This window comes from Myodes glareolus, chromosome 23 (assembly GCF_982192425.1).
Source record: "Myodes glareolus chromosome 23, mMyoGla1.1, whole genome shotgun sequence".
NCBI classification, from domain to species: Eukaryota; Metazoa; Chordata; class Mammalia; order Rodentia; family Cricetidae; genus Myodes; species Myodes glareolus.
This window is the reverse complement of record NC_142048.1, coordinates 54,920,764-54,943,929: the sequence shown is the minus strand read 5'-3', so window position 1 is coordinate 54,943,929 and position 23,166 is coordinate 54,920,764. Positions and strand designations below refer to the sequence as shown.

Genomic DNA, 23,166 nt, shown 5'->3' with positions numbered 1-23,166 from the left:
CTAGAGTCACACCGAAGGTGTCAGCCTAGCATGGCCACTATTTCTTGTTGAAGGAAGCCACTGTGTCCTCTCCTGTTTGACACCGTTGTGTTTCCTTTTAGCAGGTGAACTCTGGCCTCACACTCAGTGACCTGCCCTTGCACATGCTGAACAACATCCTGTACCGTTTCTCAGATGGCTGGGACATTGTCACCCTGGGCCAGGTGACACCAACCCTGTACATGCTCAGTGAAGATAGGCGGCTGTGGAAGAAACTGTGTCAGTACCACTTTGCAGAGAAGCAGGTGAGTGTGCGGTGCAGTGCCCTTGAGTCATCGGCTGGTCCCGTCCAGGTCCCTGGTGCTCCAATGATCTTGGGAGAATATGTATTCCATATCCACAGATTTGATTATACTACTTACTATATAGAGAGTGTACTAGAGTATACTAAAGTTACTTCTGAATTCTCCTCTACCAATTACAAGACTCATGTACCATACTGAAAAGGAATCATGATTCTAAAAATGGCCTAGTACCGAATAATTACCTGAGCTATATCACACCTATTGGCCAAAGGTCATGGTGTTCATTTTACCTAATAAGTCATATTCTAGCTCTGCCCAGCCTGTTGTCCTGGGAGAATCAGCGGGTCCTTGTGGCTTCACACTTCCCTCTTGGTGCCTACTTGGTAGTACGGTCTCGAAGTCCTCCATGTCTTGTAACTCCCATGTTTCCCACTTGGTGGCACCATATTGAGGTTCCCTGTGTCTTGTAGCTCTAATATTTCCCATTTGGTGGCACCGTCTCAAGGTCCTCCATGTCTTGTATGGCCTGTGCTTCCCACTTGGTAGCACTGGCTAAGGTCCTCAGTGTCTTGCTAATTGACTGTCTTCTCTAGACTGACACCCCTGGGCTATTGTGTAGAACAATGCCCATTCGATACAGGGCTAGGAGCAGGCAGGCATTATGTTGTGTATCTTGTAGATTTGGACATGACTAAGATAGAGGAGCATTGTGATGTTGGGGGTAAAACTGTGCTTGTTTCATGGCAAGCACAGAAAGCAGGTCCCATCTGAAGAAGGAATCAAGAGTCTTAGCCACACTCAAGATTCCATCCAGTTAGCTTAGAAAATCCAGTGAATGATCTGGAACACATGACACCTTTTGTTGTTGTTTATTTGAGACAGGGTTTCTCTGTGTAGGTTTGGTGCCTGTCTTGGAACTAGCTCTTGTAGACCAGGCTGGCTTTGAAGTCAGAGAGATCCACCTGCCTCTGCCTCCCGAGTGCTGGCATTAAAGGAGTGCGCCACATGGCACCTTTTAAATGACCCTCTGGATCTTGCTTGAGAGAAGCATTGTGAGGGCATAAGGAGGCCATTGAAAGACTTCCTAGAGAGGAAGGTGGGGTCAAGGATATGTATGTGTCCAGCCAGGGTCCTAAGTGAGGCAGCTAGCTCCTCCCAGGGAAGGTCTGTAATGATGTTTACTTATATTTTAATAAATAAAGCTTGCCTGAAGATCAGAATGCAAAACAGCCACACTAGTCAGCCATACAGGCCAGGCAGTGGCGGCACACACCTTTAATCCCAGCAGCCACATTAGTTAGCCGTAAAGACGGGGTAGCGGTAGTACACACCTTTAATCCCAGAAATAGAGAGGAAAATAAGGCAGAATGAGACAGGAACTCTCTTTCAGTCTGAAGATTTCATAGAGTTAAGAGCTCTCTAGTGGCTTGGCTGCTTTGCTTTTCTGATCTTCAGGCAAACTTTGTTTATTAAAATACAAATGAAATATCACTACAAGGTCTGAGCAGGAGAGACCTAAACAAAGCCCTGAGTGGGGAGATGCCTACAGGGACCTCATGCAGGTCTGAGAGAGCTCAGAAGGCTCTGGGTCCTGACAGGGAGCAGTCCAGTATGGAAGACGGATGAGGATGGCAGATGGTGCATTGCCTGGGAGTTTGCAGAGGCTGCGCCTGAGGACTGCTGGGTGGGATCTTTGGGAGGGAGCGTCCACTGCACCCCTGAGTTGTCAGCCATCCTGTCTCTTGATACTCCCGTCTTTCCAGCTTTCTCAGCTGGCAACTATGATTCTGCCCTCTCCTCTTTGAAACTGGATTTGGGTTGGCATCAGAAATTCTGGAGAGGCTGAATAATCCTTTGAAGGGAAGATATAGAACCGTGGACAAATGATGGATAAAAGTATGTTTGGGATGGGCCTTGCGTGTCACACAGTTGCTGTGGAGCCTACACTGAAGGATGCCCACAGGGAGAGAGGCCAGGGCTCCTAGCAACCTGCATCCTCTGTTCAGGCTGGGCTACCAGAGCTCCTGGTAGGTGTTTATAGAAATACGTGTTTAGGATGTCTGCTGACTATTGTGAGCCCCGAGTTCCTTGACAGACGCTTTAAAGAGGTTACGGATCTGGCTGCACTAGTATTTACATTCCATAAGAAGTTAGGTTAGAATCTGTGCTTAGCACCTACGTGTACATCTTCTGGTGCATATTTCCTTGATCGAATCACAAAACTGAATCTTTAAGATGTTGTTATTAGTTCTTCATAAGTGACTAAGAATAGCATCCTGATTTCTCAGGACTAGCATAGGTCAGAGTTACCTTCAAACCAACAGTATAGGTTAGGAAGCACCTCAGCGGGAGCTGAAGGCTGTGTAGGCCTTGGACTAACAAGGCCTAACTGACATAGTGACATCAGAAGGAGCCATTGGTAAGACACCTATGCTTAACGTAAGACACCTATGCTTAACGTAAGCACTTGTGTGAATGTGAAGCCTACAGGAATGTGTGTGTTCCTCCTGTGAACACTGCGGGGCATGAACAGTGAGCCGGAAGAGAAGACAAGGCAGAGGTGTTTTGTCTCTAGAAGCTGATGTTTCTGTGGTACTTAAAGAGCTCAAAGATTGCTATGGCCAGGCCTCTAATTGGTCCCCTTTGCTTTTCAAACCATCTTCTTCTCAAATTGTAGTAGAAATAAGATCCCCTCATGGCTTCATTACCATTTCCAAGCGGAGCCCCTAAAAGGTGTGGCTGGTTACATGTTGTGTAAGTTATTATTTCCCGTTATAAAAAGCAGAACACTCAAAAACTGAAGCAAACTTAGACAAGGGCATCTTTGCATAAATGAGCAAGGACAAGGCCTATCAAGCACACAGTTCTTTATGTACATAGCACACACATAGAACTGCCCTGGCTGTGTGCTTTATTTTCTCTGACCCAAATTATATGGCTCAAATTTTTTTCTGGTAACACCTTCATTAAGATGCTATCCAGTTTATGTCACCGTCACTATGGCCCCTTTTCAGACATCATTGTTGTCTCAGAAGGAGCCAGGTACCCTCAGCTGTCATCTCAGCCCCATTCACCCTCAGCTGTCATCTCAGCCCCATCCCAGTCCTAAGCAAGCTGTCTCTGCCTGGGCTTCCTGTTCTGGGTGTGTGGTGTGAGCCGACTATGCAGCGGTCAGGCCCTGTGACTGCCCCCTTCCCTCAGCATAGCCCTTCAGGATGCATCTGTAGTAGGAATCAAAGCCTCATTCCTTTGGGGATCACCATATTTTGTTTACCCACTCATCTGGTCCTGGCCCTGGCTTTCCTTCCACCTTGTGGCGAGTAGGATTGTTGCTGTGGAATCCATTGCTGAGTTTGTGTGTAGACGTGTTTTTCATTTCTCTAAACTAATTTCTGAGTAGTGGGATCACAGTTCTGTTGCTCTGTAGTCCTTGGGGAGGCTGCACTCTTTCTCACCCATTTTACGTTCCCACCAGAAGTTCACCAGGCCTCTGATTGCCTGCACCCTCCCCAGGTGCTACCTCAGGTGATTGGCATCTCGTCATAAGAACATTGACCATTTGTGTGTCTTGGCAGTGGAAGTGCTTTTTCAAGCCCATAATCCATACTCAAGTTAAGTTGGTGGTGTTCTTTATTTATCCTGCATGCAAGACTCTTAGCAAATATATGACATCTACAACTATCCCAGACCTCATTCCAGAGCTGCTGTCCGTCTGCCTCTGTGTGGGAACACCATGATTTGCTTGACTTGTTCCTCACTGATTTAATCCAAGTGAGTTTAATATCAGATCATAAAATATTTCATGTATTGCTCTGCTATATATATATATACATATACATATGTATATACACACACATATATATATATATATACATACTTAATGCTTGTTTTCGAAATCATCTGATATTCTGAGCAGAGTTTTCTGTTTCAGTTTTGTAGACACTTGATCCTTTCAGAGAAAGGTCACATCGAGTGGAAGTTGATGTACTTCACCCTGCAGAAGTACTACCCCACTAAAGAGCAGTATGGAGACACTCTCCATTTCTGTCGCCACTGCAGCATTCTCTTCTGGAAGGTAAGGGTTCCACATGTGCTCTGGGGACGCGAGGGCTGGAGTGCAGGAGGCAAACTGTTCGTCTGTGTCTTAAACAGAAAGATGAGGAAAGAACGGGAAGTGATGTTCGTGATGGGAGCATTAGGAATGCATCCCTCTAGTCCCGGGGAGGGGTTGGGGCATCCATAGGAGCGCATGCTTGTGCTGTGACCCCATCACTGTTAAAAGGTTCTGAAAGGGGCATGCTTGTCCTTGCTGCTGATGGAGGTCTAGGAGGTCCGATGGAGCAGACAAGGCTCCTGAGTATCCCGTCCTGTCTGGGGCTTTGCTCTCACCTTCAGCTTGAGGAACCTGCACTTGTCTACCTGAGAGGCAGGCCCACTCTGCAGGGGGTCAGGGCCAGCCTCCTGCCTCTTCCTGCAAAGCTGAGTTCTTAGGTTAAGCAGTGTGGGCACAGAAAGCACAGGCTTCAAACAAAATGTGCAAACCTAAGACTGTGATTTTTACACACAAGACTGAGCCTTTAGTGAGAAACTCAGATAGCCAAACAGTAGATCAGGAGCCCTTCCTCCAGTCTCACTGCCTGTTTTGGGATCTCCCCGCCCATCTTGTCTTTGGTCACAGTAGCATGTTTTTCTCAGCCACAGGAGGGCCATGTGTGTCACTTTTTCCCTCTGGTAGCTACCGAAATGTTCCTAGAGATTTTGCTTCATACCTATCTAAATTTGTTAGCAAATAGGATACAAGGCAAGCTCCAAATTGTTGACAGATTTTTAATTTTTTTTTCTGTTCAAACTCCATTTATAACTGCATAGCTTTTTATTGTGATGGTTCAGAGCTAAGCAGAGGGGTAAAGATGCTGAGGTCACTGTGGATTGTCTGACAGGCATTGAGCAGTAGTTGTTGGCGTCCCCAGCAGGACAGCTAAGGAGGCTGTTCCCCCCTTCTCCCCAACTTTGTTCCCCTCTCTCTCAGGAGTAACAAATGCCAGTTGTGTGATTGTCTCCGCAGCAGGCAGTCTCCTCTCTAGAAGACTTTCTCTTGAGAACAGGGTTCTTGTTCAGTTTGTCCTCAGTTCCTTGGTGAGTTTATGCATACAGACAGCCAGCCTCTAGTGTCCCTCTTCCCCACACATGCCAAGTCCAGTAGGATCCTGTCTATAGCATATCTGTATCTCTGTTGTTCTGAGAAGGTGAGGACAGTCTGTGTCAGTCAGAGCGGGTGAGGCTGGTAATGTTCTGTGAGTTAATACATCGCTTAGAAACTGGCTTCTCATGTCCTCCCGAGAGTATTTATATTATAGAGATATTAAATGTGTGGATACTTGCTGAGGGAAGGTACTGATCATGGGATTGAAGACTTTTGCATGAGATAGTTGGTGTTTTTCTTGGCCTAGTATCTAAGAATATTTGGCACTAAAGAAAACAGCACAAAGAACATTTGCTCTCTGTGGACCATCTCTGTTGTTGGGCAGTGTGAGAATGCGCTGCTCAGCTTCCCTGGAATGTCTAAGTTCTGGTTATTTTTACCTGAAAGATGACTTAGTTTTCCAAAGAATTGGCCTCTCCTGCCATAGTGATCTTGCTATGAAAAGTCAGAACAGGCCATTAAAGGGCAGACCCCTGCTGGTCTTTGCCGTTCTGAGAGACAACTTGGTGGAGGGTGGCTCCAGCCCAGCAGGATGTCTGAGACTTCAGGAAGTCATTCATATTAGCACAGCTTCCCCACCTGCCGTTCTTCCAGAGCCTGCTGCGTGGAGGGTCTGTTTCCCAGCGTGTTCAGTGAAAATGTCAGGAGGACCTCCTTTCCTAAACCCTGAGGATGCCACTCCAGAACAGCATAGCATCCTCCTGGGGAGGGCATGGGTGTGCAGTCAGGGAGGCCCAGCTGACCAGCGTGCTGCAGGTGTGGCAGAGTGTGTCCTGACCGATAGAAATGTGTTGTGCCCGATGTTAGTGGTGTCTGCCTCAGCTTCCTGGGAAACACTGCCGACTGGGACACTATGGGAGCCTTAGGTTCACTGGGAGTGTGAAGAGGGATGGGTCGTCCTCACCTGAGCTGTGTGTTCCACAGTGGGGATCCTGTGCCTCCTCCCTAGCTGGTTTTCCATCTGTTCTAGTTCACTACACTGAAGGGATTCTTGTTAATTATTCCAGGTACTGCTCAAGACCCAGGCGGTTGTTTCCAGCCTGGTTGTCAGTACCCCGAGAAGGCCATTCAGTGTGCGTGCTACGTGGTTTCCCTACTGGGAAGCCTGTCAGAAACTGTGTGTCCAGAGAGAGGGCTGGGGGCCAGGCTGGGGACTTGGCTTTTCTCTGCTCCCTTTTTGTCTCGGTATTTCAGGAGCCAAGAGAGGGCTGGACACCTAACAGTGACCCTGAGTCCTCTGAAGGCAGCAGAAGCAAGATGACCAGAACTAGTGTTGAGGCAGAGTTCCCAGACCCTCTCTATTGGCCGTCTTTGTGAACTGCCCCCCCCCCCCCCCCGTGAGCAGAGCTAAAAGGCCACCGCGCTCCTGAGCAGGGCAGCGGACCGTCCAGTTAGCTAGCTCAGGGCTGCTGGCCACATAAGCTCCAGCCGACCTTGTGGACTGTCAGAGATGGGGTGTCAGAGGCAGGTGGGGTGCCTTGCAGTGGCTCAGTTGGCTCCATAGTTACTCACAGAGCAGACCCCAGAACAATAAAAAAAGATGAGGGGCCTTCCCCCAGAATCTTATATTTTTCATGGAAATATGAGACTGCTTTATGCATTTTTTTTTAAAAGAGTAGTATGGCCTTCCAGATTGTCAGTTTGGAAAACTTAAAGGGAAATGGAATGGTTTCTCTTACCTTAGGCTTCTCTCTCTCTCTCTCTCTTTCTCTCTCTCTCTCTCCTTATTTTTTGAAACATATTTTTCACTATGTGGCCCTGGCCAGCCTGAAACTCTTCCTCTAGACCTCTAACTCGCAAAAAGGTCGGGCTGCCTCTGTTCCCCAAGAGCTGGGGTTAAATGCACTGGCCGCCCTGCCTGGCTTTGCCCTAGGTTGTCTCACTTGTATAAATGTGATGCTGTCTTTTCAGACTGTTTACTATTGATCAGATTTACTCACAAGTGTCTCGGTTATTTTCACAACATATGCTTCAAACCTGAATGCCCGGTGACACCTTGCTCCGTCTAACCCTGACTCTCCTTTTCCTCCCTCTGCTGCTCCCTTGCTGGCTCTTCACGGTGTCCAGGACTACCACCTTGCTTGGTTGTTGAAGGTACTTCCTGTGGCAGTGTGCTGGTCCATCTGTGTACTGTCCTTGCCCTGTCGGGTGGCAGCTTTGAAGGTTCAGCTCTCGCTAACCACAGTTAGACTTATGTCAGAAAGCTGACTGACAAACCATCCTGCACCTCAGCGTGGTCTGATGGTGCCAGTTTTCTGCACATCTTAAATTTCTCTCATTGCTTCTACTAAATAATTGTACCAACTCTGCACCACTACCCGTGGGACAGTGCTTGTGGCGTCCCATCCTTTGTGTGGGGAGACTACTCACCCATCCCAGAAGTCTGCAAAGGGAAGAAGGAACTGGGAGGCAGGATGTGGAGGGGTGGGCAGGGGGAGGCAGAGGTCTGCAGCTTCCACGTCTTACAGGGTGACCACAGAGATGAAGCATTGCCGCCTGTTGTTAGTCTTCCCCTGGGGTCACCCAGGTACTGATTCCTGGCTAAGTCATTTGTATAGCGTTGAGAGGGACTGGGATCCACTTAACAAAATTCAGGTGCTAGTTCTGTGAAAGTGTAATGATGTGTCCTGACCCGCCTCCTCTTCCTCTCCTCAGGACTCGGGACACCCCTGCACCGCGGCTGACCCCGACAGCTGCTTTACGCCCGTGTCCCCTCAGCACTTCATTGACCTCTTCAAGTTTTAATGGTGCCCTCAGCCCTGGACCCTCGTCCACAGTTGTCCCTTGTGCTTTCTGTGTGTCTTGTTGGTGTAGGTGTTCTGTGACACGGGCGATGACAGGGTCTGTGGCTGGCCGTGCCAGTGCGAGGACCCGGAAGACGCTCTGGCGGTCCTGCAGCACTGGCGAGAGCGGAGACCACAAAGCCATTTGTACTTCTTTCTTCCAAGCAAATGCAGTTTGCAGTTTTGTATATTTTTAAATATGGATCAGAACTGACACGAACAACGGGGTCATGTTTCTTAGTTGTCTGCTGAGTTTTCCATCGTCTCGTAATTGGGATGAAGGGCAAAACAGTTGAACCTTGTAAATACGTTATGCAGAATATTTATTTTTCTTAAAATGTATTTTCACAACCTCTGTGGCTGTGCCCAAATGATTCCTCATTGAACGCAAGATAAGCCGAGGAACTTGCTTGGCATGCTGTCTCACTACAGTGGGTAGGGCTGGGAACCCTATGCTGTCCATGGCTAGCACCGGTCTTTGTGTTCCTGGGAACCCCTGCCTTGTGGCCATCATACATCCATACATGGGATGTGGGCTCCAAATCAGAACAGGGCCTCTGCCAAGGAGCTGGAAACAGCCTAGGGAGGCCTGAACTTGACATGTAGATATTACTTTCACGAGTAAAGTAATAAACCATGTTTATCTACTGATTCAGCTTCATCAAATTTACATCTAACTGAATGGTGTTGTCTCTAAAATATTGCTGTTTTGTTTTAAAAATAATGCATGTGCACTTTAAAAATTTTTGAAAATAAAGGTATATGAAAGAAAACGAAATAGTTTCTCCCCAGAAGATAACTGTGCTTGATGAAAGGGATGTGCAGTGTTGCCCCCAGCAGTGGTGGCCGCAGTGCATTGCTGTGCACTTTCGTCTCCAATTGAGTCGGGAGCCCCAAGCACTTTCCAAGGACATGAAAATTCATAACTGCATTTTTATAGATATGGATCGAAAATTTCCCTTTCTAGCCTCATACTGTCCCCAGCTGACAGCGCAGCCCAGAACAGCGTCTGTAGTTGCCAACCTAGTTGCTTTGACACCCAGCTGTCTCATGCACACTGAAGTCAGCATGTTTTAAAACCGTAAACATCCTGCCTGCCATTCATAACCAGAGAATCCAGTACTGTCTGAGAACCTGGCTTCTATCAATTTCACAGACCCACGTGGATGGAGCAGCGCTCACACAGCAGGTGGGCACGACCGATTTTTCTGTAAGCAGCATCCTCAGAATGCACCTTCTGCATAGTTTTTGGATGTGTTTCTTGTGGCCCTCTCTGTTTTCTTTGGGGACTATTTTTTATATATTTCTTTTTGAGACAGGATTTTTGTGTCTGTGTAACAGGCCATGCTATCCTGGAACCCACAGAAATCCTGTCTTTGGCACCTGTCTTTGCCTTCCAAGTGCTGGGACTAAAGGTATGCGCCCCTACTGCCCGGCTCTATATCAGTTTCTTGACAAGGATTACAAGTTACTTCTCCTGTAACTGGGGCTGTGTGCATGACAGATGACGTGAGGGAAGGAAGGCTGGCTTTGGGTCACAGTTCTCGTCCCCCTGAAGCCAGGCACTGCAGTCACCTCACAGCCAGGGAAAGAGCAGTGCCCATGGTCTCTTGATATCTCTGTAGAAACATCCGTTCTCCGAGCGTTCCATCTGCGTCCCTTGATCCCATTCCCCGTCCTCCTCCAGGTCCACCCCCAACTCCCCACACCACCCCAACTTTGTGTACTCTTTTTCTTTTTTCAGTCACCCATCAACTCTTCATTTGTGCTTCTCCTGTACCCAGGGGTGGGCTGTTCACTGGAGCTCTGTCAACCTCCCAGGAGCTGCAGCCTTAAAGAAAACTGACTCCCCCCAAGCCATGCCCTGTCCATAATTCCTCAGATAGGGGTGGAGGCCCAGGAACCCCTTCCCACTGCATGCTGGGATGGTGAGGTCCTTGATCTTGTGGAAGAGCACAGCGGCTGGGTTCATGAGTACAGGGGTTCTCTTCTGCCCTGTTCAGACGCCCTTGGTGCCAGGTCTCCCCAGCCTCTGTCCTTTCTGCCTCTGCTGTGACGGTTGTGAAACAGGTTCCACCTGTGGCTGAGCTCTCCACAGACACTTGTTCTCTATGTTTTGACCAGTTGTGTGTTCCTGTTTTTCACCTACCTCCTTTAGTAAATATTACACCAGCATTTAAACAGTATCAGTGTTAAAAATATCCACATTAATATAAAGTGTGCCTATTTAAAACCAAAGAAGCATTTATTTCATTAGCATAATTTTCATATAATGTTCTTGCTTATTAGTACTAAATTTTTTAGCTGTTGAACTCACAGGCCACACACAAGGATTTGGATTGTATATTTTATTCAGTATCATTATAAATATCTACAAAATTGATTTTAAATTAAGTTGCCTTTGTACATAAGCACATAGATGGTCAGATTTGGATGTAACATGCATCTACCCTGTGTTTAAAAACATTATATAATCCCACCACATTGGGAAACTTTAGTATAATTTATGCAAAGATTGAAATAAACCAAATACACTTTTCAGTTTAGCGATACACAACCTATAGTGAGAAAATACAGATCTCTGGTGTTTTAATGACGGCCCTCATAGGCTCACATATTGGAACATTTGTCCCCAGTTAGTGGAACTGTTTGGGAAGGATCAGGAGGTATTAGAGTGGATGTGGCCTTCTCAGAGGAGCTAAGAGGTGCGCTTTGAGGTTTCACAAGCCTCTGCCAGGGCTGTTCTCATTGACTCTGCCTGTAACTTGTGGTCAGATGAGCGCTCTCACTGCTCCAGGGATATACCTGCCTGCCTGCTGCCATGCTCCCTGCCAGGATAATCATGGACTAACCCTCTGAGACTGTAGGCAAGCCCCCAGTTAAACGCTTCCTTTTGTAAGTTGCCTTGGTCATGGTCTCTCTTCACAGCAAAAGAATGAGATAAGATTTATCAAAAAACAGGTTTGGGGCAAAATAAATATAAACTTTTATATTCTTTAATAATAAGAGTTTTGAGTTTCATGTATGTTTTGATTGTATTCATTCCCCGACTCTTCCTACCCACCCCCTCCCTGTCCTTGTTTGGACTCCAACAGCTATTGAAGTCCACGGTGCCACTATTGTAAGTTGCCTAACACAGCATTTACATAGTAGGACTATCCAGCAGCTGTGGCTGATAGAGAATCCTCGGGGAGTGTGCAGGTGGGACTATCCAGCAGCTGTGGCTGATAGAGAATCCTCGGGGAGTGTGCAGGTGGGACTATCCAGCAGCTGTGGCTGATAGAGAATCCTCGGGGAGTGTGCAGGTGGGACTATCCAGCAGCTGTGGCTGATAGAGAATCCTCGGGGAGTGTGCAGGTGGGACTATCCAGCAGCTGTGGCTGATAGAGAATCCTCGGGGAATGTGCAGGTGGGACTATCCAGCAGCTGTGGCTGATAGAGAATCCTTGGGGAGTGTGCAGGTGGGACTATCCAGCAGCTGTGGCTGATAGAGAATCCTCGGGGAGTGTGCAGGTGGGACTATCCAGCAGCTGTGGCTGATAGAGAATCCTCGGGGAGTGTGCAGGTGGGACTATCCAGCAGCTGTGGCTGATAGAGAATCCTTGGGGAGTGTGCAGGTGGGACTATCCAGCAGCTGTGGCCGATAGAGAATCCTCGGGGAGTGTGCAGGTGGGACTATCCAGCAGCTGTGGCTGTTAGAGAATCCTCGGGGAGTATGCAGGTGGGACTATCCAGCAGCTGTGGCCGATAGAGAATCCTCGGGGAGTGTGCAGGTGGGACTATCCAGCAGCTATGGTTAACAGGGAATATGCAGGTAGGACTATCCAGCAGCTGTGACTGATAGAGAATCCTCGGGGAGTGTGCAGGTAGGACTATCCAGCAGCTGTGGCTGATAGAGAATCCTTGGGGAGTGTGCAGGTGGGACTATCCAGCAGCTGTGACTGATAGAGAATCCTCGGGGAATGTGCAGGTGCGACTATCCAGCAGCTGTGGTTAACAGGGGATATGCAGGTGGGACTATCCAGCAGCTGTGGCCGATAGAGAATCCTTGGGGAGTGTGCAGGTGGGACTATCCAGCAGCTGTGGCTGATAGAGAATCCTCGGGGAGTGTGCAGGTGGGACTATCCAGCAGCTGTGGCTGATAGAGAATCCTCGGGGAGTGTGCAGGTGGGACTATCCAGCAGCTGTGGCCGATAGAGAATCCTCGGGGAGTGTGCAGGTGGGACTATCCAGCAGCTGTGGCTGATAGAGAATCCTTGGGGAGTGTGCAGGTGGGACTATCCAGCAGCTGTGGCTGATAGAGAATCCTCGGGGAGTGTGCAGGTGGGACTATCCAGCAGCTGTGGCTGTTAGAGAATCCTCGGGGAGTGTGCAGGCTTCACCAGGCACCCTGAGCTCCTACACTGAGGAACCATTTTCTGAAGTACACACTTCCAACTATATTCCGTCCAGGTTCCGTTTGAATCTTGTGAATACTTCAACTAGAAGAATGTAGTTGGTTAAGCAGTAAAATAAACATAACATAATCCCTGATGAATAAATCTAAATCCAATGCAGTCATGTAAGAAGCATGAAAACCAAGCCAACTTAAGCCCTCCAGAAATTGCTCAGCCTATAATAATGGCGTCCAGTAAAAGTGAGTTAGATGATATTCCAGGTAGAACTCGAAAAAATGGTTGTAATTAATTGTGTTTAAAGAAGAGAATTTTTTTTTGACAGGGTCTCACTCTTGCAGCTCTGGTTGATCTGGAAGTCACTATGTAGGCCAGGCTGACCTCCAACTTACAGAGATCTGCCTGTCTGCCTCCCAAATGTTGGTATTAAAGATTAACATGCACTACAGCTGGCAAAGATGAGCTGAGAACACAAACAGCTGAATGAAATAAAGATGACACAAGATGTGAAAGAGGAATTCAGTACAAAGGGTTGCTGAAGAAAGACTGAAATGCTGCACATGAAAATAAATCAAAGCCCCGCGGGAAGTCATAACGGTAGCATGGGCCGAAGGTGGACTGGAATAGCGGAGCCTGAAGACAAAGTAGGGAACCTGACTAGGCAACAAGAACAGAAGTCATATAGTGGGAATGTCAAGACAATACACAGTCTTGTAGAAGTCAGACCTACGCGGTATGAACACACAAGGATAAGTTTACTTGGCATAGAAAGCATTTCCCAAAGAACTGTAGCCAAATTTCCCAGAGTTAGGAGAAATGGACCATTCCAGAGAGAGGCACTTTAGGACACCAAGCCCAAGAGACCACCAAGAGAGCCTATCTTCATACTAAAATTAAAACACTAAGTACGCAAAGCAAAGCAAGCATATTGAAAGTGGCCCAAGAAACACCAAGTCACATATAAGGGTATGCCCACCGAAAGAATAGCGAGATACTTGTCCTTGAGGCGCTGAAAGCCCAGAGGGCCTGGGAAGATGCATTTCAGGTTCTGAAAGGTAACCGCCAACCCTTACTACTGTACCCAGCCAAGCTCTTTGTCGTGGTCAGAGGAGGAATAAACACTTCCCATGGGACCAGTGCTGTTACTCTGGGTTTCCCGGTGCTGGGCCACCCCGCACTTCATATTTCTGAAGCTGCATATTAGTGCTTAGATTCAGTTTGCTGGCTGGCATGCTCATTTTGCACATATGTTCATAAGAGGTTTTATGTGAAAAGTTTATTTTTAAAAAAACCTAGTGTTTTATAGTTTTTGGTCTGGTTCTGTTTGGTTTTTTGAGACAGGGTTTCTCTGTGTAGCCCTGGCTGTCCTGGAACTAGCTCTAGACCAGGCTGGCCTCGAACTCACTGCGATCTGCCTGCCTCTGCCTCCCGTGTGCTGGGATTAAAGGCATGCACCACCACCACTTATAATATTATTTTATTGTGATGTCTTTGTCTGGTTTTGTTATCAGGTTAAAAACAGCCTTGAAAGGATGAACTTAGAAATTATCACGTCCCTGCCTTGTGTGTGTGTGTGTGTGTGTGTGTGTGTGTGTGTGTGTGTGTGGTGGCGGTCTGTTCTGTTTGGGAACTTGTGATAATTTCTGCTAATTTATCTTGTTGAAATTGCCTGAAGAGCTGCTGTTTCCCCTGTCAGCTCTGTCAGAGCCTCCCTATGGTGATTCCATTTTGTCCTGCTCCCCTTTAAGAGGGCGAGTCTGCTCTTCCAGGTGGGTAATAAAGACTTCTGTTCAGTATGAAGGCCTAGTGTGGGCCCTAACTATCAAAGGAGGGGCTGTTGCTGACACCCTCCTGCCTCCTCTTTACCACCACATGCCCTACTGGCACAGTCATGCCTAACCATACTCATCTCACCAATTCTACACCAAATCCAGGATCTAGGATTTTCGTGGGTAGAAAGCCAAAGATGGATGCACGCCCGATACTTAAAAGCCAGGATTAAGGCCATCTCATGGCCCCAGAGTCTCGGAACCCATGGGGCTTCTGCTGCTTTACCCACACCTGTCTGGGCATCCCTGCTTCTGTCTACTCCACAAGCCCACTCCGTGATTCACTTGCTGTTTTTCTACAAAGAAAATAGACACCCAGCTGTGGAAACAGACACCCCACAGTGGCACATGCCAAACAAGAGTGCAGATCTGACTAAATTGGACTTGACTTGAACCTGAGGGACAGAGCCACTGTGGGGTCACCTACCCGCACTTCCACATGGTAATCCTCCGAGCACCTGCATGTGCGTGTGTGTGTGTGCACGTGCACGCGTGTGTGTTCATGCCATTGCAGGTGGAAATTAGAGAACAACATTTGGGAGCTGGCTCTCTGCTTCCACCACTGTTTTTAGGAATCGGGTTCAGGTAATGAGGCTTGTGCAATTGGCGTCTACCAATTCGGCCATCTCAGCAGCTCTGTGGGCTTATGGTGAAGTCTTTGATCTAGAGGCAGAGAGGTGACTCTGTGGTTAAGAGTGCATACCGTTTTTTGCAGAGGATGTGGGTTCAGGTCCATGCACCCATTATTGGGTGGCTGGCTCACAACTGGGAAGCCAACGCCCTCTCTGGTCTAGTGTACATACCCACACGTACACCTGCATATGTGCACACACACACACCACGAGTTTTAAAAATTTTTGTTCTGTTTTTAATTTTTTGTTTTTCTTTTGCATATAGTATAAAAACGTTCCAAAGTCATCCCTTGCACGTGGGCTGCCGGTTTCCCTGGCACACCTTGAAAGACGGTTGTGCCTCACAGCTTTGACACCTTTGCTGACCCCTGTTGGCCACTCGTGTCTATTTGTAGGTCTGTATTCAGCTGGCCAGTCCGTCCTCAGCGGCATCACGGCCTGACGACGCTAGCATTTCAGTTTGTTCCGAAGGGCAGTGAGAGACCTAGACTTGATCATGTTCAAGATTGTTTTGTTTTGCTTATTTGGGGGCCTAAGATTTCATAAGTTTTCAGAACAGATTTTTCCATTTCAGCCAAATATGCCCCTGGAATTTTCATCCAGATCGTATTAAATTTGTAGATTGCTTTGGAATAGGATGGACATCTGGGCAAAGACATCCAATCTATTTCAAGTATTTCATTTTTTAATTACTGTAAGTGAATCTTACTTCTGATTATTGCATAAAAAGTGAAATTAATTTTTTCAGGTTCTTTTATCCGGCAAATTTATTCATTCTTTTAATTGTTTGCTTTGTGTGAAATCAAGGTTCTTAAATATTAAATCGTGTTATTTACAAATAGAGCGTGGTGGTCAGTCTTGGCTGTCAGCGTCACTGGACTGATTATAAGTGTACCTGTTTCTGTGGAGCATCCTCCAAGAGAGTTAGAAGGGAGGGAAGGACCCTTCTAATTCTCAGTGCGAGCTGAGAATTCCATTGAATGGCCTGAAAGAGGCTGAGAATAAAGGGCTGTGCAGTGTAGCTGTGCCGTTTTTTCTCTCTCCTTCCTTCCTTCATTCTTCCTTTTCTCCCTCCCTCCCTCCCTCCCTCCTTTTCTTTTTCTGTCTTTCTTCCCCCCCCCCCCCGTCAATTTTGTTTCATTTTGAGGCAGGGTTTCTCTGTTTAGCCCTGGTTGCTCTGTGACTATGCAGACCCCCCTATCCTCTGCTTCCCCAGAGCTAGGATTTAAGGCGTGTACCACTACTGCCCTCTAGTGACACATTGTCTGAGTGTGCTTCTCCAGTGTGCAGACGACCGTCGCTGGACGACTCAGCTCCTATCGTACAAATCATCTGTCTATACAGTCACTTGTATAAAACACACACACACACACACACACACAAACACACGCGCGCGCGCGCACACACACACACACACACACAAACACGTAGTGTGATATTTTATTCTTTTAGCTTTTTGAGGGGGCCACCACCCAGCTTTCAAATAAATCATACATGTAGGCTTATTATTACTTATTAATGCCCGGCTTTAGCTTGTCTTCTTTCTTTCCAACTTTTCTTAAATTATCCTGACTACCTTTGGCCTCTGGGCTTTTATCTTTCTCTATTTCTGTATATCTTTCTTTACTTCTCTCTCTGTGGCTTGCTGTGTAGCTGGGTGGCTGGCCCCTATGTCCTCCTCTCCTTGTCTCATTGCTACTTCTTGCTTTTGGTTCTCCTTCGGTTTATCCTCTCTGCCTGCCAGCCTTGCTTATCCTTGTTCCTGCCCCGCTATTGGCCGTTCAGCTCTTTATTAGGACCATCAGGTGTTTTAGACAGGCAAAGTAACACAGCTTCACAGAGTTAAACAAATGCAGCAGAAACAAAAGTCACACACCTGAAGGTAATATTCCCCAACACACGCACACACACACACACACACACACACACACACACACACACACACACACGCACTGGTTCTTTTCCTCTTCAGAACTCTGATACATATATTGATGCTGAGATAAGTGTGACCACGTGGTCTGTGGGGCTGTGGAACTCGTTTGCAAGAAGACTGTGGAAGAGCGGAGCCTCATGCTCCGGAATCCCAGAAGGCTATAAGCAGATCCTGAAGAGCCGTCCTTGTAGCTGTACAGAGGATATGAATGCTGACAGAGACGCGGAGAGTACAGGCCAGGCTCATGTGACGTGAGGGGAAATGGGGACTCTATCAGGAATTAGGCTAGAGGCCATGCCTGTCATAGTCTGACAAAGAATCTGTATTCTGCTCATAGCCTGAACTTTTCAGATGAGACCAAATTTAAAATTTTCGTTTTTCATAGGAATTTTTTTTAGCACAGCACAACACCTAAGCTGTGCCGCTGTGTTTAGGTAGATTCATAGATTCACCGTAAGAGGAAGGTGAAGAAAAACGGGGGGAGGTAGCCAGGGAGGCCCTGGACGGGCAGAGGCCGTGAGAAGTGTGGCCGACAAAGCAGCTCTGATGGTGAAGAGATGGTAGGTGTTGGAATCACACACGTGCACAGACAACAGGGAAGGAACCTTGGAGGCAAAGCTCTGCTCATTGAGCTCAGGATATTAGAACACAAACTCCTTGGCAGAGGACCTGGGTTTTCTTCCCAGAACCCACATGGACTCTCACAACTGTCTGTAGCTCCCGTTCCAAGGGATCTGACGCCCTCTTCTGGTCCCTACAGGTCTCTACCGAGCACAAATCGGTACACAGACATACACCAGGGAGACTATTCATATACATAAAAGTAAAATAATTTTAAAAAGTGAAAAAAAAAGAGAAGTGTGACTGGCCAATGAGACCTTCCAAGGGCACCCCGCTGTGGGGGGGTGTTCTCTAGAGAAGTTCATCTGGATTAGTCTAGAAGACACAGAACAGTTGCTGCAACTGAGGTCCTGGGTTACAGGATCATGGGGCTTTCACTAAGGGTTCAGAAAGCTGCTGAGGCCAAGGTCGGATTCCCAGCACTGTGTGACTCTGACAGCGAAGCCCAGGAAGCAGAGAGGACGACAGCTGGAGGAGGCCGTCGTCACCTAACGAAGCCAGTCCAAGAGAGAGGCCACGGCTGCTGCAGGCGTGCCGACCCCTAGCCCTTCCTGAACCCAGATGCCAGACCGAAAGCTGTAGGGTTTACTGTTTACCCTACTGGCTTTTATTTTTGTTTTGGTCTAAGCTTTCCTTGCTATGTCCCAGTTCCTCCCTTTGAGAATGGGAGTATTTCATCTGTGCCACTAGACACCAGAAGTCTGTAGCTTGTTTTTCATTTGTTTGTTTTGTTTTGTTTGGACTTTTCAGGGACTTGCAGTTCCGAGACTATCTTGACTCACAGAGGAGTGTTTCCAGGCTTCTGTCCTGAACTAAAAACCAGTGAACCTTCCAGGTTTTTGGTGCCAGATTGGGACTGCTGAGGCACCTAGCTTTGTAGATTGAGCAATCATGGGGTTACCTCCCTGAGAGACAGCTACCGTGGGAGTTAGCTCTACTGCCGGGGCACGAAGCTATAAAGACTGAGCAACTACTGCTTCCTCAGCCTCCAGGTGTGATTCAGCGGTTACTATTTTAACATAAGCTGATTTAATAAATTATTTTATGTTTTTTTCTGTCACATTGGTCCTGTTCCTGTAGAGAACCCTGACTAATATAATTTTAGTTTCCTTGAATGTAGTTGATATCTAAATTGCTTAATTTTTAAAATCACAAAAGCGTCTCCCTAAAACTCCAATACTAACTCTGACTTTGTGAGAAAATTAACTCAAACAGAATTCCAAAAGGACAAATGCATCCGTTTGTTTTAAGAGCTAAAATTCTACCCCGTTTTTATGACTAAGAACATCTCATTTGCAACTGAAATCATGCTAAAATATTGATTTCTAAAGACACAAGCCCACCCCTCCAGACTGATGGCTCCCAATCATAAACTGGGCAAGGCAAAGCCAGCCAGATCTGTGGAGACTCTAGATACCCAAAGGGAAACGAACATGGTGGTCCCCCAGCAACATATCGGATCACCAAACCGAATCCCAGGGAGTGGCCAGTGAGCTTCAGAGCTCTGTATATAGAATGTAAAACATCTGTGAATCTCAGGGAGTCAGCAACCTTGATTTGGGGGAAGGCAAAGGGTCAAGGCAAAGGTAGTTCTTTTCCCCATAGTGGACATACTCCTTACCTGTCTAATGGTAGGAGAAGAACGGGCATGTGAAATCCTAGACAGCACTGTACACCTTTAACATTCGCCAGTGTCCCGAGGGCCATTTGCCACACTCTGCCAACCCAAAGATGCAATACAGATGACAGAGAAACAATCCATGGGAAGCTGGCGGTGGGCACCCTTCTCTCCTTCCTATACTTGATGCCTCCTAAACAATCATTTTATGGAACACTGGTGTTTCTTACTTGGTTTTGTTTGGCTTTGGTTTTTGTTTGTGTATTTCAGATAGGCTTTATGTGGTACAGGCTGGCCTTGAATTCATAATCCCATCTCAGTCCAGTGAGTCATTTAGATAGGAATATCCCTGGAGTTGCCACATCCCCAAAAAGCTTAGGACTGGCTGTGTCTGATCTGCTGCTGATTTCCTGCCGTATGACTGGCTTATGTCACTGCTGCTATGCCCATTCGTGGCTGGCATCTCCACACAAGGCCACAAGGGGAACACAGACCTCAGCGGTTGGCCTGCTGGCTTACCTTGAACCTAAACAGGATCCATAGCAATTATGTCTTGCACCAATGCCCACACGCCACCGCTTATTGTGAAGACACGCTGGGCTTGGTGGCTTGGCACAATGCCACATGCAGATGCACCTCTCTTCTGGACCAGGCAGCTGGAGGAAGTGACATCAGATATGGTGGTTAGTGGAGTCTCTGCAGCGTGAGGGCCGAGGGTTTCGCTTTCCAGGGTCTCCTTCCCTGGATGTGGCTGGATTTCCCAACTTCCAGAATAATTTTTACTTATACCCACCACAAAAACCAGTGTATCTAAGAAGAAATAAAACAGTCTCACGGCACTGGGTCAGTCCAGAGGGTGCGGTCAGGATGCGGCCTGGTGCAGGGTACTGCCTGGCCTGGAGGGAACCCTGCATGTAGGATGCAGAGCTCAGCAGAGGCAAATGGGAACTCCTGGAGAGATTAGAACATGATGCAGCTTCCACGCACAGCCGTGGTGAGAACACAGAGCGAGTTAGGCGTGGGCCCTGAAGAGGCAGCCAGCCCAGACGGACCCAGCTCTGTGCAAAGCCTTCTGGGACATGGACTGATCTTTGTAGGTGATGAGCAGGCTGTGGGATTGTGTCTCTAGAAGCGCTGGGAACCTGTAACCTCTTCATTCAGTCACTTATTGTTTAAGTGACAAATGTCACATTTAAATAAACACCCCATGTTATGAACACATTGCACTTAATATTTTCTGTGCTCTTTTCTAGGACACTGTTAGCATATTCGAGGAAACAAAAAAAGCAGGAAAAAGTCATCCCATGATTCTACATCTTCATGTGTCACTTGCCATATGTCCAGTGTTGTTTTAACATGTGTGGGTCTAAGTGGGGGGCTCTTGGTTCCAACTGTGAGGTGTCCACATCAGAGCATACTGTACATAAGAAGGCAGAAGCAAAACGTTGGATTTCCCATCAAACCCCACCAGACACCGGTGTGCTCGTTGCTATGGGATCAAGCTGCAGTAAGATCACTAAAGTCACCTCTCACTAGCATTTTTCCTTATGTTCTTGGGCCTCTGTGTAGTAGAGAAGTTATAGGCTGGTGACACCTACAGATGACTCTGTCATCCTTAGGCCCTGTGGCTCTCCTCCATCTGCTGATGACCCACCTGTTGAGGACGAGACAGGGCAGTAGCAGCCCTTGGTGGCTGTCAGCTATTGGGAGAACCTGGGGCTGCTGAAGATGTCGTGGACACAGGCAGTGGGGGGATGTACTCCCAGGGTCACTCTGAGAGCTGAGGATTGTCGCAGGTTGTCTGTACATGTGATGCCTGGCGGCAGTTCACATAGCTTATGTCTCCTTTACCAACAGAACTGGAAAAACCATAACAGAGTAGAAGATGCAACTCCTCCCTGCGATTAAACCGGAAGGGATCCCTGTGATGCCCAAGGGGATGCTCAGCACCAGACACCTTCCTGGCACACTGGGGTGCCAGGACATGACCTCGCAGCGGCAGATCTTCCCTGGCATCCACATTTCTGGGCTTCTCTTTAGAAGCCTGAGGATAGGGTACCTGTAGGCCTGTCCCTTCTATCCCTAGGGGGCGGGGGGAAGCCAGAGCAGTGGAAGCAAGGAATGATGGGAATGAAGACAAGCCACGCAGACAGGCTGCCCACAGACTGAACACACACTGCTGTGATGTCTACCAAGGATTCCCCACGCCCTTACCAAAGCACAGCGTCAGAGGAAATATCCAAGGTAAAAAGCCAACCAAAACTCAACCAGTGAGTTCTTCGTTATCACAGCGGAGGCTGGCAGGTATGAGCTGCGTCCTCCCATACTACAAGGGCTTGGCCCTAGCGGTCAATATTTAGTGGACAAAGCCATTGGTTATAGTCAATATTAATAAAATAAAATATTTATTTATTTTTGGTTTTTAACACAGTATTTCTCAGTGTAGCTTTGGAGCCTGTCCTGGCCTTGGCCCTATAGATCAGGCTGGCCTTGAACTCACAGAGATCTGCCTGCCCCTGCCTCCTGAGTGCTAGGATTAAAGGTGTGCACCACCACCTGGCTCTTTATGACTAAAGCTGGGAAACATCCACAGCTTCACCAGCCTTAGGTTCTGCTTCCTCCGTGCAGGCCTGTATAGGCCTCCTGTTCCCAGCTCTAGGACCTTAGGCCAGGGCTGGAGAAAGTGTCCCTCAGCACCAGGGCTCTGGAGAAAGCATCCCTCAGGCCAGGGCATGCTCCTTCCCTTGCATTACTAACACAGCTACCAACTGGGAGATATATTGTTTCCCTATTAGGTAACAATGTCAGCATCTTCCCGCTCCTCAGCATCCTCAATTGCAGAGTAGAATGCTCCACTTGAATGAGGCCTTTGCCTGGCTCTGAGTGAGCCTCCCTAATGGTTACTGTATCTTAGGACCAATGCCAGGGAGAGGAAGGGGTTCATCTTCTCCTGGGCGTTCCCAGAAATCCAACACAGGAGCCAGCAGCTTCATCACTGAGATAAGGAGGCCACTTGCTGGACCACCATCCCGGGGTCACTTACCTGAAATGAATGAAGCACAGGTCTCCTGAACAGCGCTTACAGTAGTCTCCATTCTGTGGTTATAATCCTAAACCCTGGAATTGACTCGAGCTGAGTCTGAAATAGTCTGGGTAGGAATGAGTTCAAGTCAGTGGGCTGGTGACCTGGGGCGGTGTGAGCCTTGGTGACCTTGCTGGAAAAGGCCAGGCACACGAGGCATGTGCATCACTTCACACCCTCACATGAAAATGAATTCTTGGAGTTCTTCCTCAAAACCTAAGGACTAATTTTGAATGTGTTGAAACACTGATCAGAATTGGAAAAGCCGTCTTTCCTGTCAGCATTGTCTCCTGGTGATTCTGGCAGTTGAATCTCAGTTGATGAATGGCCAGCTGGGAGTCTCCCGGGGCCACCGAGGCAACCCTTGAATGCAAGCCTGGCCACAGGTGAGCTGTGAATGGCAGAGGTGCTGGGCTGGGAGAAAGGGGGTGAAACCCAATGCCCCACTTCTCCAAAGCATCTATAGCCAAGAAGGGACACGGGCTTTCTGAAGCTTTCATGGGGTCCAGTCCCTATGGACAATTTTTTTTTTTAAGACAGGATTTCTCTGTGTAGCTCTGGCTATCCTGGGACTCACTGTGTAAACCAGGCTTTGCCTTAAACTCAGAGATCCGCCTGCCTCTGCTCCTGAGTGCTGGGATTAAAGACATGTGCTACCACCACCTGGCTGGCATTAATCTTAATAAAGGTCACTGTTTGGAAAAAAAAATCCAAGGGATGCTCTCTTTTGTTAGTGTTTTTTTGAGACAGGGTTTCTGTGTATAACAGTTCTGACTGTCCTGGAATT

General features: G+C 47.7%; 1 protein-coding gene across 3 annotated transcripts in view; it reads left to right on the top strand.

Annotated features, from left to right (window-relative positions):
• The window catches only part of Fbxo25 (F-box protein 25), a 30,230-nt gene extending 21,182 nt beyond the window's left edge, over positions 1-9,048 (top strand). Inside the window, exons 8-11 of one of the 3 annotated variants that reach the window (XM_048456254.3) lie at positions 105-284; positions 4,216-4,359; positions 7,555-7,581; positions 8,143-9,048. In XM_048456254.3, coding sequence (XP_048312211.1) covers positions 105-284; positions 4,216-4,359; positions 7,555-7,581; positions 8,143-8,232 — 441 coding nt within the window. In that variant the 3' untranslated portion in view covers positions 8,233-9,048. Of the gene's footprint in view, positions 1-101; positions 285-4,215; positions 4,360-7,554; positions 7,582-8,142 lie in introns of all 3 variants that reach the window. The other 2 variants (XM_048456253.3, XM_048456255.3) reach the window with 2 other exon arrangements.
• Positions 9,049-23,166: the final 14,118 nt, after the last annotated feature.